The sequence below is a fragment of the Salvelinus fontinalis genome, chromosome 8, assembly GCF_029448725.1.
Source record: "Salvelinus fontinalis isolate EN_2023a chromosome 8, ASM2944872v1, whole genome shotgun sequence".
In the NCBI taxonomy this organism is placed as follows: domain Eukaryota; kingdom Metazoa; phylum Chordata; class Actinopteri; order Salmoniformes; family Salmonidae; genus Salvelinus; species Salvelinus fontinalis.
The window spans coordinates 14,875,776-14,888,162 of NC_074672.1; the positions used below are offsets into that span (position 1 = coordinate 14,875,776).

The 12,387-nt window shown below is 42.3% G+C and overlaps 1 protein-coding gene across 2 annotated transcripts in view; it reads left to right on the forward strand.

Moving 5' to 3' along the window:
* LOC129860668 (von Willebrand factor A domain-containing protein 5B1-like) overlaps positions 1-12,387 on the forward strand; it is a 51,565-nt gene that overhangs the window by 3,010 nt on the left and 36,168 nt on the right. The window contains exons 2-9 of one of the 2 annotated variants that reach the window (XM_055931298.1): positions 802-865; positions 2,290-2,476; positions 2,745-2,906; positions 3,208-3,430; positions 3,777-3,931; positions 5,319-5,450; positions 6,738-6,862; positions 11,949-12,125. In XM_055931298.1, the coding sequence (XP_055787273.1) occupies positions 2,293-2,476; positions 2,745-2,906; positions 3,208-3,430; positions 3,777-3,931; positions 5,319-5,450; positions 6,738-6,862; positions 11,949-12,125 (1,158 nt within the window). In that variant the 5' untranslated portion in view covers positions 802-865; positions 2,290-2,292. The remainder of the gene's footprint in view (positions 1-801; positions 866-2,289; positions 2,477-2,744; positions 2,907-3,207; positions 3,431-3,776; positions 3,932-5,318; positions 5,451-6,737; positions 6,863-11,948; positions 12,126-12,387) is intronic. The other variant, XM_055931297.1, reaches the window with a different exon arrangement.

The window sequence follows — 12,387 nt, forward strand, 5'->3', positions numbered from 1 at the left end:
AACAAAATAACAAAACGATGTAGACAGACCTGAACAAACGAACTTAACAAATACACGAAGCACGCCGACACAGGAACAGACTACATAAACGCACGAACAAACCGAAACAATCCCGTATGGTGTAACATTGACACAGAAACAGGAGACAATCACCCACAAACAAACAGTGAGAACACCCTACCTAAATATGACTCTTAATTAGAGGAGAACGCAAAACACCTGCCTCTAATTAAGAGCCATACCAGGCAACCAAAACCAACATAGAAACAGATAACATAGACTGCCCACCCAAAACACATGCCCTGACCTAAACACATAAAAAAACAACAGAAAACAGGTCAGGACCGTTACAGCCTGATTCACGCAGTCTCCTCTGAACAGTTGATGTTGAGATTTGTCTCTGTGAAGCATTTATTTGGGCTGCATTTTCTGAGGCTGGTAACTCTAATGAACGTATCCTCTGCAGCAGAGGTAACTCTGGATATTCCTTTCCTGTGGCGGTCCTCATGAGAGCCAGTTTCATCATAGCGCTTGATGGTTTTTGCGACTGCACTTGAAGAAACTTTCAAAGTTCATGAAATATTGCGGATTGACTGACCTTCATGTCTGAAAGTAATGATGGTCTGTCGTTTCTCTTTACTTATTTGAGCTGTTCTTGCCATAATATGGACTTGGTCTTTTACCAAATAGGGCTATCTTCTGCATTCCACCCATACCTTGTCACAGCACAACTGATTGGCTCAAATGCATTAAGAAGGAAAGAAATTCCACAAATGAACTTTTAATTTAATTGTATTCCAGGTTACTGCCTCATGAAGCTGGTTGACAGAATGCCAAGAGTGTGCAAAGCTGTCATCAAGGCAAGGTGTGGCTACTTTGAAAAATCTCAAATATATATTTGTATAACACTTTTTTTCCATAAGTGATATGTATTATTTCATAGTTTATGTCTTCACTATTATTCTACAATGTAGAAAATAGTAAAAATAAAGAAAATCCCTTGAATGAGTAGGTGTGTCCAAACTTTTGACTGGTAATAAAGGTTGAGCTGCCATGTCACATGACATTTGCATGAACATTTTGGCCATAAGCATTGTCCACTTCTCATTGCCACATCTCATCTCACACACTCATTCATGCAATATTCTACCAGACCAGTGCAACGTTGATGTTGATACTCTGTTTGTTGGATGAGTCATGCTTCTTCTATAGTGGGAACTTGAAATTTTGTGTCCTAAATATAACCTTGGACAAATGTGTTATATTGTTTTTTGCTGCCTTTGCCTTACATGTAGATCAGATACCGACACTCACGTCATACTACAGTGATCTCTCTATCTCTAATGGTTTTGTTTTCATTTTCAATCACTTTTGTAGTGGATGGACTGAACTGATAGTTTTAATTTCCCTGTGGTTTTACAGGTATGTAACGTTTTGATGCAGGGGTGGACCGTTTTGGGCTCCTGAGTGGTGCAGCGGTCTAAGGCACTGCATCTCAGTGCTAGAGGCGTCACTACAGACACCCTGATTCGAATCCAGGCTATATTACAACCGGCCGTGATTGGGAGTCCGATAGGGCGGCGCACAATTGGCCCAGCGTCGTCCGGGTTTGGACGGTGTAGGCCGTCATTGTGAATAAGAATTTGTTCTTAACTTCTTGTCAATAGGGGGAGCTGTTAGCACTTTGTAATAATGACGTTCCCAAATTAAACTGCCTCGTACTCAATTCTTACTCGTACAATATGCATATTATTATTACTATTGGATAGAAAACACTCTCTAGTTTCTAAAACCGTTTGAATTATATCTGTGAGGGAAACAGAACTGGACGTAGAGCAATTTTCCTATGTGTATGTGAGTGCCAAATTTTCCAAGCTGCTCTGAGACCTGTGTATAACTCTGCCTGTCTTCTATTGGTTGAGATGCACTGCATACGCCTTCCCCTGGTTGTTAGCGAATAAGGAGACTTGAAATGGAGTCTCTACGTAGATCTCAAAGGTTATAAATCACTTGGCAAAGACGTGTATGTTCTTTTCCCCCTTCGCTCTGACGCACTGAGGACCTTGGCACATTGTACTAGAACCATCGGTTATAGATCTTAGACAATTCCGGCTGTGTTTTTATTATTAAATAAAGTTTGGATTTATTTCAAAGGCATTTATAAGGCCCACTCTGTTTTCTTTGATGTTATTGCTGGATATCAGAGCTTATAATGAAAGCTGTTTGTTGGTTGATTTTTTTTTCTGAGTTATTAAAAATGTGTCTGAACAATTTGTTATTTCCTCCCAGTCTATGAATGGTAATGAAAAGAAACTCAAACATAAAAGAAGCATCACCATGCCAGGCCTGATCAACAAGGAGAGGCAGAATGCTCTGCCTCTCAGTGTCTCTGAGATCACTTCCTGTGTCAGAGGTTACACTCTAGCCCTGACAGCATCCATGACCTACAACAACTTCGAGGACCATCCAATTGAAGGTGAGAACCTCATTTGTTAGTATATACAACAAAGTAAGATCATTACTACAAGTGATCATGAACATTCTCTGGGGGCCTTATACAAGTGTGCTTAAAATTATTATTCTGAATTTACTTCCCTTGTCTCCTAGGTAGTCTCCAGAGCTTCCACAATGCTTCTCAATGTAAACATTTACATAGGCACTGTCCAGGGGCTGTATTAACATAATTGAGTTAGTTTGACTTAATTGGCTGTTTGCCTATGGTTACTTGTCTTCATTTGATGCAGGTATCTTCATTTACCCACTGGAAGAATGCTCTACCGTTGTGGGATTCGAGGCTATGATCTCCAGCCAAATAATAACAGTGCAAATCAAAGACAAGTCCAAGATGGATGACTGTTACTTTGATTGCTGCACTACAGCTAATGGAGCCCTTCAGAGTGGCAGTGGTAAGAATGTGTCTCACGTCATGTCACCTATGAAGGTTAGAGGAATCGTCACACACTGTCATGAAGTGGTCAGTGGTTCTGTAGCCTGGCCACAGATCTCTTTGTGCCATCTTGCCAACTCCTATGGTCATTTGTGTGACAATGACAATTGGAGATGGCAAGACAGTCCAAACACAGACCAGTCTAGTGGTTTCGGTTCCAACTATGTATCTAGAATATAATCCAGTGAATAATGATAATATTGCTCAGAAAAATACAAAACATTACCATTTATGTGAGTTGTTCTGCTATGGTATTCCAGGACAGATAGTGCTGGATGAGGACATGGAGAGGACGGTGTTGGTGGTGAATCTGGGGGTCATCCCACCTCTGGAGACGGTCAACGTGCTGGTCAGCACCTCCTCTGAGCTGCCCACCCTGCCTGATGGGGGAATCCGTGTCACGTCACCCTCCGTGTGCACCCCGAGGGTCCAGAGGACCATCAACGAGGAGCAGGGACTCTCCCCTAACTTCCAGAACAGAACGTAAGAATTCTGTGACAGTGTGTCATCATCATAACCACAACTGAATGTCAACGCTGTCTTGTCCAAATAAAAAATCTATAGTGCCATTTTGATCTTTAAAGGATACTTGATCTTTAATTTGTAATTTTTTTACCCCTTTTTCTGCCCATTTTCGTGGTACCCAATTGGTAGTTACAGTCTTGTAACTCTTGAGTCTTGAAGTATCCCTTTGACTGTGAACTTAGAAGTTAAGTTATTCACAACCTTCCGGTATTGGACATAAATTATTTTAAATGTTCTAGACAGAGAAAGAGCTGACTCGTGGACAATACATGATATGATTTTGTATTGTGGTATTTTTGCACAGGAGGGATAGGCATAATTGTGCCCTGGGTCCACATGAACAGACACCCATAAATCCCCAGCTGTGCATGGCCCTGCTGCTGGAGGAAGAGGCCATCAACTCCATCGACTATGAGTTTAGCTTCCAGCTGGAGATCAGAGCCCCCTATCTCCTTGCAGGTCAGAGACACAACACACACCCATCTACACATTGCAGTTTATTTGTATAATAATAAATGCAATTTATGTTCCTGACTAACAGTGACTTGATTAACGATATAGACATCCTTCCACTATGAGTAAAAAGCTACCTCCACACACAATTATTTGAGTGTTTTTGTATGTGGATACCTGCTTGTCGAACGTCTCATTCCAAAATCATGGCATTAATATGGAGTTGGTCCCCCCTTTGCTGCTATAACAGCCTCCACTCTTCTTGGAAAGCTTTCCACTTGATGTTGGAACATTGCTGCGGGGACTTCCATTCAGCCATAAGAGCATTAGTGTGGTCGGGCACTGATGTTGGGCGATTAGGCCTGGCTCGCAGTCGGCATTCCAATTCATCCCAAAGGGGTTTGATGGGGTTTCGGTCAGGGCTCTGTGCAGGCCAGTCAAGATCTTCCACACCGATCTTGACAAACCATTTCTGTATGGACCTCGCTTTGTGCACGGTGCCATTGTCATGCTGAAACAGGAAAGGACCTTCCCCAAACTGTTGCCACAAAATTGGAAGCACAGAATCATCTAGATTGTCATTGTATGCTGTATCATTAAGATTTCCCTTCACTGGAACTAAGGGGCCTAGCCCGAACCATGAAAAATAGCCCCAGACCATTATTCCTCCTCCACCAAACTTTACAGTTGGCACTATGCATTCTGGCAGATTCGTCCGTCGGACTGCCAGATGGTGAAGTGTGATTCACCACTCCAGAGAATGCGTTTCCACAGCTCCAGAGTCCAATGGCGGCAGCTTTACACCACTCCACCTGACGCTTGGCATTGCGCATGGTGATCTTAGGCTTGTGTGCAGCTGCTTGGCCATGGAAACCCATTTCATGAAGCTCCCGATGACGCTGCTTCCAGAGGCAGTTTGGAACTCGGTAGTGAGTGTTGCAAACAAGGACAGACAATTTTTACACGCTTCAGCACTCGGCAGTCTCGTTATGTGAGCTATCACTTTGTGGCTGGGCCGTTGTTGCTCCTAGAGGTTTCCACTTCACAACAGCTGTAACAGCACTTACAGTTGACTGGGGCAGCTCTAGCAGGGCAGAAATATGACGAACTGACTTGTTGGAAAGTTGGCATCCTATGACGGTGCAACGTTGAAAGTAAGGACATTCTACTGCCAATGTTAGTTTATGGAGATTGCATGGCTGTGTGCTCGATTTTATACACCAGTCAGCAACGGGTGTGACTGAAATGGCCGAATCCACTCATTTGAAGGGTGTCCACATACTTTTGTATGTACTTTTTTATGTCTTTGTCAAGTGAAATCACAGTGGATGCCACTGTTTATTCCGCACTGTAGATTCTACACTGTAGATGCTTTAGAGGTGTTTTTGTGCAGGTGTGGAGAGCCCCTCTCATGCGATCCGGGCCGACGCAGACCCCCTGGCCCGCTCAGCCACCAGCGTTGTCATCACCCTGGCTGACAAATACACCTACGACTGCCCTGTGGAGATCCTCATCTACCCCAGCGGTGGGTACTGCACTTTAGTAGACACACCATCCACCACCCACCACTCAGCCTGGCAGACACTACGATTACTCACTGCTCTTCAAAATACAGTATCACATACCCAGAATAGACCAGTGTTTACCTATCCTCTGTGTTAAATCATCAACTATCTGCAGCAAACCATTCATTTAGCTAAGCCCTGTTATTTATATGAGGACCGTTAATCAAATCACATGGGGGTAATCATCAGCCTCTCTCGCTTTCTCTGCATATCTGTTCACCCTCAGCCCTTCCCCTCCATCGACCCTCCAACTCGTACAAATGATGAGCTATCCTCGGGCTTACCCAGTCACCCACTCTCTCTGCATATCTGTTCACCCTCACCCCCTCCCCTCCATCCAGCCTCCACCTTGTGCAAATGTATGAGCTATCCTCGGGCTTACCCAGCCACCCACTCTCTCTCTCTACATATCTGTTAACCTTAAGCCCCTCCATTCCATCCACCCTCCACCTTGTACAAATGTATGAGCTGTCCTCGGGCTTACCCAGCCACCCACTCTCTCTCTCGCTCACTCTCACTCTCTGTCTCCCTCCCTTTCTCTCTCGCTCTCTCTATCTCTCCCCCCTCTTGCTCTCTTTCGCTGTCTATCTATCCTCTCCTGGTTGTCTTGACCTCTGCATGGACCAGTTGTCTCCCAGAGGCAATAATAAATCCCCAGATTGCTTATTCAATAGGCGCTAAGAGATGGCTTTGTCTACAAACAGACCTGGGGCCAGTTGCTCGCTGTGCAATTCAATTCAGCCCGATGTGGTGCTGGGGTTTCAATCTCATCAAGGAACTTGCTGAGCTCAACCAAATGGATGGCGCAGCGGTCTAACTGACTTGCCTAGTTAAATAAAGGTTAAATAAAAATAGAGAGATGAATGGAGTGCTTGCCGGTTTTTCGTCAGTATTGGTATAGCTAAATTAACTTGAATGATTTTGAAAAACGATAGTCGGTTTTCAAAGAAAACGCCATTGATTTAGTAAATGGTCAATAAAAACAGCTCGCCGTAAGTTCACTGCAAAGAGATGTTTTGAGAGATGCCTGTGGAGAGCAGAATTAGAGCAGGAAATAACAGTAATGGGACTATCATTTTGACTCCGACATCATTACAACTTGGAAATCTAAATCCAAGACGGATTTCTGTGACAGAAAAAATACGTACTATATCTAGCCACTATCTAGCTCATACTGAAACATGCTTGTTGTCTAGGTGATAATGGATCACATTAGTCTAATGGCCACAATCTCCTCTTCTGTCTAGATCCTCATCTGCCATATGTGCTGATTGAGGATGGAGACATGACACTGGAGGAGTACGATGATCACCTCGCGGGGAAGAGTGACTTCATCAAGGCCACCAAGAAGGACTCCAGCAATGAAAATAAAGTGAGTGCTGCATCAGATCTGAAATGCATCTTACACAGCAGCCTTAATGAGAGACACAGAAACAGCTGTCAGAAAATAACTTTTAGATTAAACAGGCTTTGTAAAATGGCAAGATGCTGCTTATAATTAAAGAAGAAAAGGGTGTAGCATAATGAATATTCAATTATACTCATCAGACAATAAGACCTTCTGGAAATATTTGTATTTGTATTTATTTGGACCGCAGCAGCTATTCTTCCTGGGGTCCAAACACATTAAGGCACTTGCATTACACATAAAACAACAAATAAAACAGTACATCATATAACATTATTACACCACTACTTATCTACAATACAAAATGTCCCCGCTGTTCCATAAGGTGTATTTCTATCATTTAAAAAAAATATGATTCTACTGCTTGCATCAGTTACCTGATGTGGAGTAGAGTTCTTTGTAGTCGAGGCTTTATGTAGTACTGTGCACCTCCCATAGTCTGTTCTGGACTTGGGGATTGTGAAGAGACCTCTCGTGTCATGTCTTGTGGGGTGTGCATAAGTGTCCAGTAGAGCTAGTAGTTTAAACAGACAGCCCAGTGCATTCAGCTTGTCAACACTTTTTACAAAAACAAGTAGCGATGAAGTCAATCCCTCCTCCACTTTAAGCCATGAGATATTGACATGCATAATTATTGTTAATGTTAGCTCTCCGTGTACATTTAAATGTCAGACGTGCTGCCCTGTTCTGAGCCAATTGTAATTTTCTTATGTCCCTCTTTGTGGAACCTGACCACATGACTGAACAGAAGTCCAAGTGCGATAAAACTAGGGCCTGTAGACCTGCCGTGTTGATAGTGTTGTTAAGAAGGGAGAGCAGCACTTTATTATGGACAGACTTCTCACCATATTAGCTACTATTGTATCCACATCCAGGGTTATTCCAAGCAGTTTAGTCACCTAAACTTGTTAATTTCCACATTATTTATTACAAGATTTAGTTGAGGTTTAAGGTTTAGTGAATGATTTGTCCCAAATACAATGCTTTTAGTTTTTGAAATATTTAGGACTGACGTATTCCTTGCCACCAATTCTGAAACTAACTGCAGCTCATTGCTGCAGACATTTTAGTTGTTGTAGTAGCTGAAGTGTATAGTGTTGAGTCATCTGCATACATAGACACACTGACTTTACTCAAAGCCAGTGGCATGTCATTAGTAAAGATTGAAAGACGTAAGGGGCCTAGACAGCTGCCCTGGGGAATTCCTGATTCAACCGGTATTATGTTGGAGGGGCTTCCATTAAAGAACACCCTCTGTGTTCTGTTAGACAGGTAACTCTTTATCCACAATATAGCAGGGGGTGTAAAGCCATAACACATACGTTTTTCCAGCAGCAGACTATGACCAAGGAACACCTTCAGTGCTCGATTGTCTCCACCAATTCTGTCCCCAAACAATTCGATTTTCTGATTTTAAGCATTCAACTTAAAAATTATATATCTTTGTTGACTGTTGCTGGGTGTTATCATCCACCATCAGCACTGGCCTGTACCCCACCTGTCCTATGGTCTCTCCTGGCCCCTTACACTAAGTCTGAATTTGTTCTGCTACGTGACCTAAACTGGGACATGCATAAACCACCTGACCAGGTCCTAAAGCAATAGGACTCCCTAAATCTTTCTCAGATTATTACCAATCCCACAAAGTATGACTCCAAACACCCAGAAAAGGCTACTCTCCTTGATGTTGTCCTCACAAATAATCCTGATAGGTATCAGTGCGTGTGTTTTTTTGTAATGACCTTAGTGATCACTGTTTTACAGCCTGTGTTCGTAATGGCTGCTCAGCGAAACGACCTGTCCTTATTTGTCATAGACGCCTGCTAAAAACCTTTAATGAGCAAGCCTTCCTTCATGACCTGGCCTCTGTAAATTGCTATAGAATCAGCTTTATCCCTTCTGTCGAAGACACTTGGAACTTATTTTTTTTAATTTTCTGTGGTATTGTTAACAAACACGCCCCCATAAAGAAAATGAGTTATTAAAAACAGGTTCAGCCCCTTGTTCGACCGTGATCTGGCAGAGTTACTCCACCTCAAGAATTCCATTTGGTGAAAGGCTTGGCACACGCATAATCAGGCTGACTGGCTCTTGTTCAGGCAAATGAGAAAAAAGTGCACTCAGGCTATCCGGAAGGCCAAAGTTAGTTATTGAAGGAGCAGTTCTCTCTCTGTGGGTCTAAGAACATCTGGAAAATGGTTAAAGACCTGTAGAATAAACCCTCCTCCTCACAGCTGCCCATGTCCCTTAATGTTGATGTGGTTTTTACTGACAAGGATGGCTGAGCTCTTTAATCACCAATTAATTAAGTCAGGATTCCTATTCGACTCAGCCATGCCTCCTTGCCCGTCCAACATTTCCTCATCTCCCACCCCTTCTAATGCGATTAGCCCTGATGCTCCTCCCTCTTTTTCCGCCTGCCCCGTTACAAAGTTGCTCCCTGCAGGCGGTCACCGAGTCTGAGGTGCTAAAGGAGCTCCTTAAACTTGACCCCAAAAAAACATCTGGGTCAGATGGTTTAGACCCTTTCTCTTTAAGGTTGCAGCCCCTATCATCGCCAAGCCTATCTCTGACCTTTTTAACCTGTGTGACAATAATACTAGTACGAACTCGGACCCAGGCACAGAGAAACACAGCAGGCAGAGGTAAGGGTAAATCCAGAATATTTACAAAGGTCTTCACAGAAAAAACAAAGCAATAGCACACGAGCACACTAATCATTCTCTCTGGTTTGCAATCTTTTTTTCACTCAGGTTATGGATGTGATCACTACATCCGATGGATCTGAATACTAATTTCAAGCACATTTCTGCAGCATTAGTAAAGATGTGATCAATACATGTGGATGATTTCATTCCTGTGCTGTTTGTAACTACTCTGGTAGGTTGACTCATAACCTGAACCAGGTTGCAGGCACTCATTACAGTTTGAAGCTTTTTCTTGAGTGGGCAGCTTGATGATAGCCAGTCAATATTGAAATCACCCAGACAATATTCCTCTCTGTTGATATCACATACATTATCAAGCATTTCACACATATTATCTAGATACTGACTGTTAGCACTTGGTGGTCTATAGCAGCTTCCCACAAGAATGGGCTTTAGGTGAGGCAGATGAACCTGTAGCCATATTACTTCAAAAGTATTTAACATGAGATCCTCTCTAATCTTTACAGGAATGTGGTTCTGAATATAGACCGCAACTCCACCCCCATTGGCATTTCTGTCTTTTCTGTACATGTTATAGCCATATATTGCTGTCACTGTTTCATCAAAGGTATTATTTAAGTGAGTTTCAGAGATAGAATATGAATGTCATCTGTTACTAGCATGTTATTGATTTCATGAACCTTGTTTCTTTCTCTACATATGTTATTGTGGGCTATTTTTAGCACTTTTCTGGGATGCTTGATTGTTTTTATTGCTTTATTGGGAAGCTTATCAGAAGTAGACATGACAATAGTATTTATGTTTGAGCTGTGCAGGGTGAGCTGCACACGGTGGACTTCCTACTAGGGCACACTGCCTCATGCTAACAGTATAACTGGTTCATAGGCACGTGACTATTGCATACAAAAGCTGTAGGATCAACAGAGACATTCAGGGCAGTTAGAGGGACATAAATTAAGTTACTTACATTGTGTCTGCCAACACCCCTGGGACAATGTACATTTGCAGCAGCACCACGACAACTCAGCGACACAATGATAGGGATTATCTGAGCTTGGCGTGGGTCATTGATAAGTCATTGTCTCAATGCAGCCTTGAAATGCGTCCAGGACCCAAGTCCAGGACCCAAGATGATTTGTATGGACTTTGTCATTTCTGTAGAGCATCTTCTGTTTCCAGAAGGTGCCAAAGTTATCTATAAAAGTGATTCCAACAGAGCTACAGTAATCTTTTATCCAGGTGTGTAATGCCAGTAGCCTGCTGTATCTTTCACACCCGCAGCCCATTGATGGTACCGGACGTGAAATAATTGGCCACTTTTTGGAATCTTTCAGTGCTAGAATCAGTTCTTTAAAATACATTTTCAGAAGTTCCGAGCTAGCCCTCCTAATATTGTTTGACCCCACATGGACTATGATAGCGTCAGCTCCCAGAATTTGTCGTAGAATGGTCGGAAGCAGCCTTGTAATGTTCTGTACTCGTGCTCCAGAATAGCACAGGGTTTTTGCCCCCACACCTTTTGCAATTTTTGCATATTCAGGTATTTTACATTATTCCTGTGTCCATTATTATTCCATAAAAGTGTTTGATTTATTTCCACCTATCTGAAATGATTTTAAAACCACATATGACACACATTGGAGCTATGGTATGGAATTTAAATGGTGAGTTTATCATTTTTCTTGAGGTGAAATTATGTGTCAGTACAGATTGTACTTTATTCTCCACATGTCAGAATGGCACAACGGTGGTAGACACATACATCCTCAGTGACCAGTAGACCTAAACGGGAGGGAGAGAGAAAACACTTACGCCCTAAAATGGTGTGTGTGTGATTAAAAAGGGGTTACTATGGAAACAATGAAAGGTCCTCAGCCTTCTGCTTGGATCTACCTGCAAGAACACATTCACCGGTTGATCGAGAGCCCTTTCTTTCTCAAATAATGTGGGTCTCTTAAAGAAAAGGAAATCCTTGAATTATGAAATATTTTTATTTAAAGAAGCATAGCTGTAATTCAGCTTATCAAAAACATTCTGCGTGGAGAATATTTAACTGTTAGATCTATGTATTTCATGCACCTTTTGCATTATGGAAACAGCTGTGTTGTAGTTTAGGTGAACACTGTTTTGTTAAGAACTAGCTCTTTTTAATGCTGATCTTATCAGATGTGATTTGTAAGATAACTATATTTAAAAACAAATGCATGTACAAAGTTATTCCAATATGTGGATATGGCTCTCATTCAAAGCTTGCATGACGTGATTTTGATCTCATTTTCTTTCGTTCACCCTTCTCTTACTGTATCCTGTGGACCATGAGTAGACTAGCTCTCAAGCACTTCACTCACCATGTTATCCTCTGGTCATGCGGCCATATGTAGGTGGATATCATTCGCAAGCGTCTCCACAAGGACATCCTTCACAACCCTGTGGTCATGCTCAACTTCTGCCCAGACCTCAAGTCCATGACCTCTGACCTGAGGAAGGTGCATGGAGAGTACATCTTCCTCATTGACCGCAGTGGGAGCATGAGTGGGGTCAACATCAGCCGTGTCAAGGTACTGTACGAGACTTCATAATAACCCATACATAACACATTCATAGGAAATGCATATAGTAAGCATAATTAGCTACATTCTAAACTTGTTAATTCAGGGCAAAGAAAAATGTATTAATGATAAAGGAATGATGTAGTATACTAATTAGGTGTCTTAAGTGCGGTTATACACGAATGGTGTGCTATTAATGACTCAATGACTCACTGCTCATAGAAAGTAGTCTTTACAAAGATGGAGTGAAGCTGCCACACCTTTCAATGGA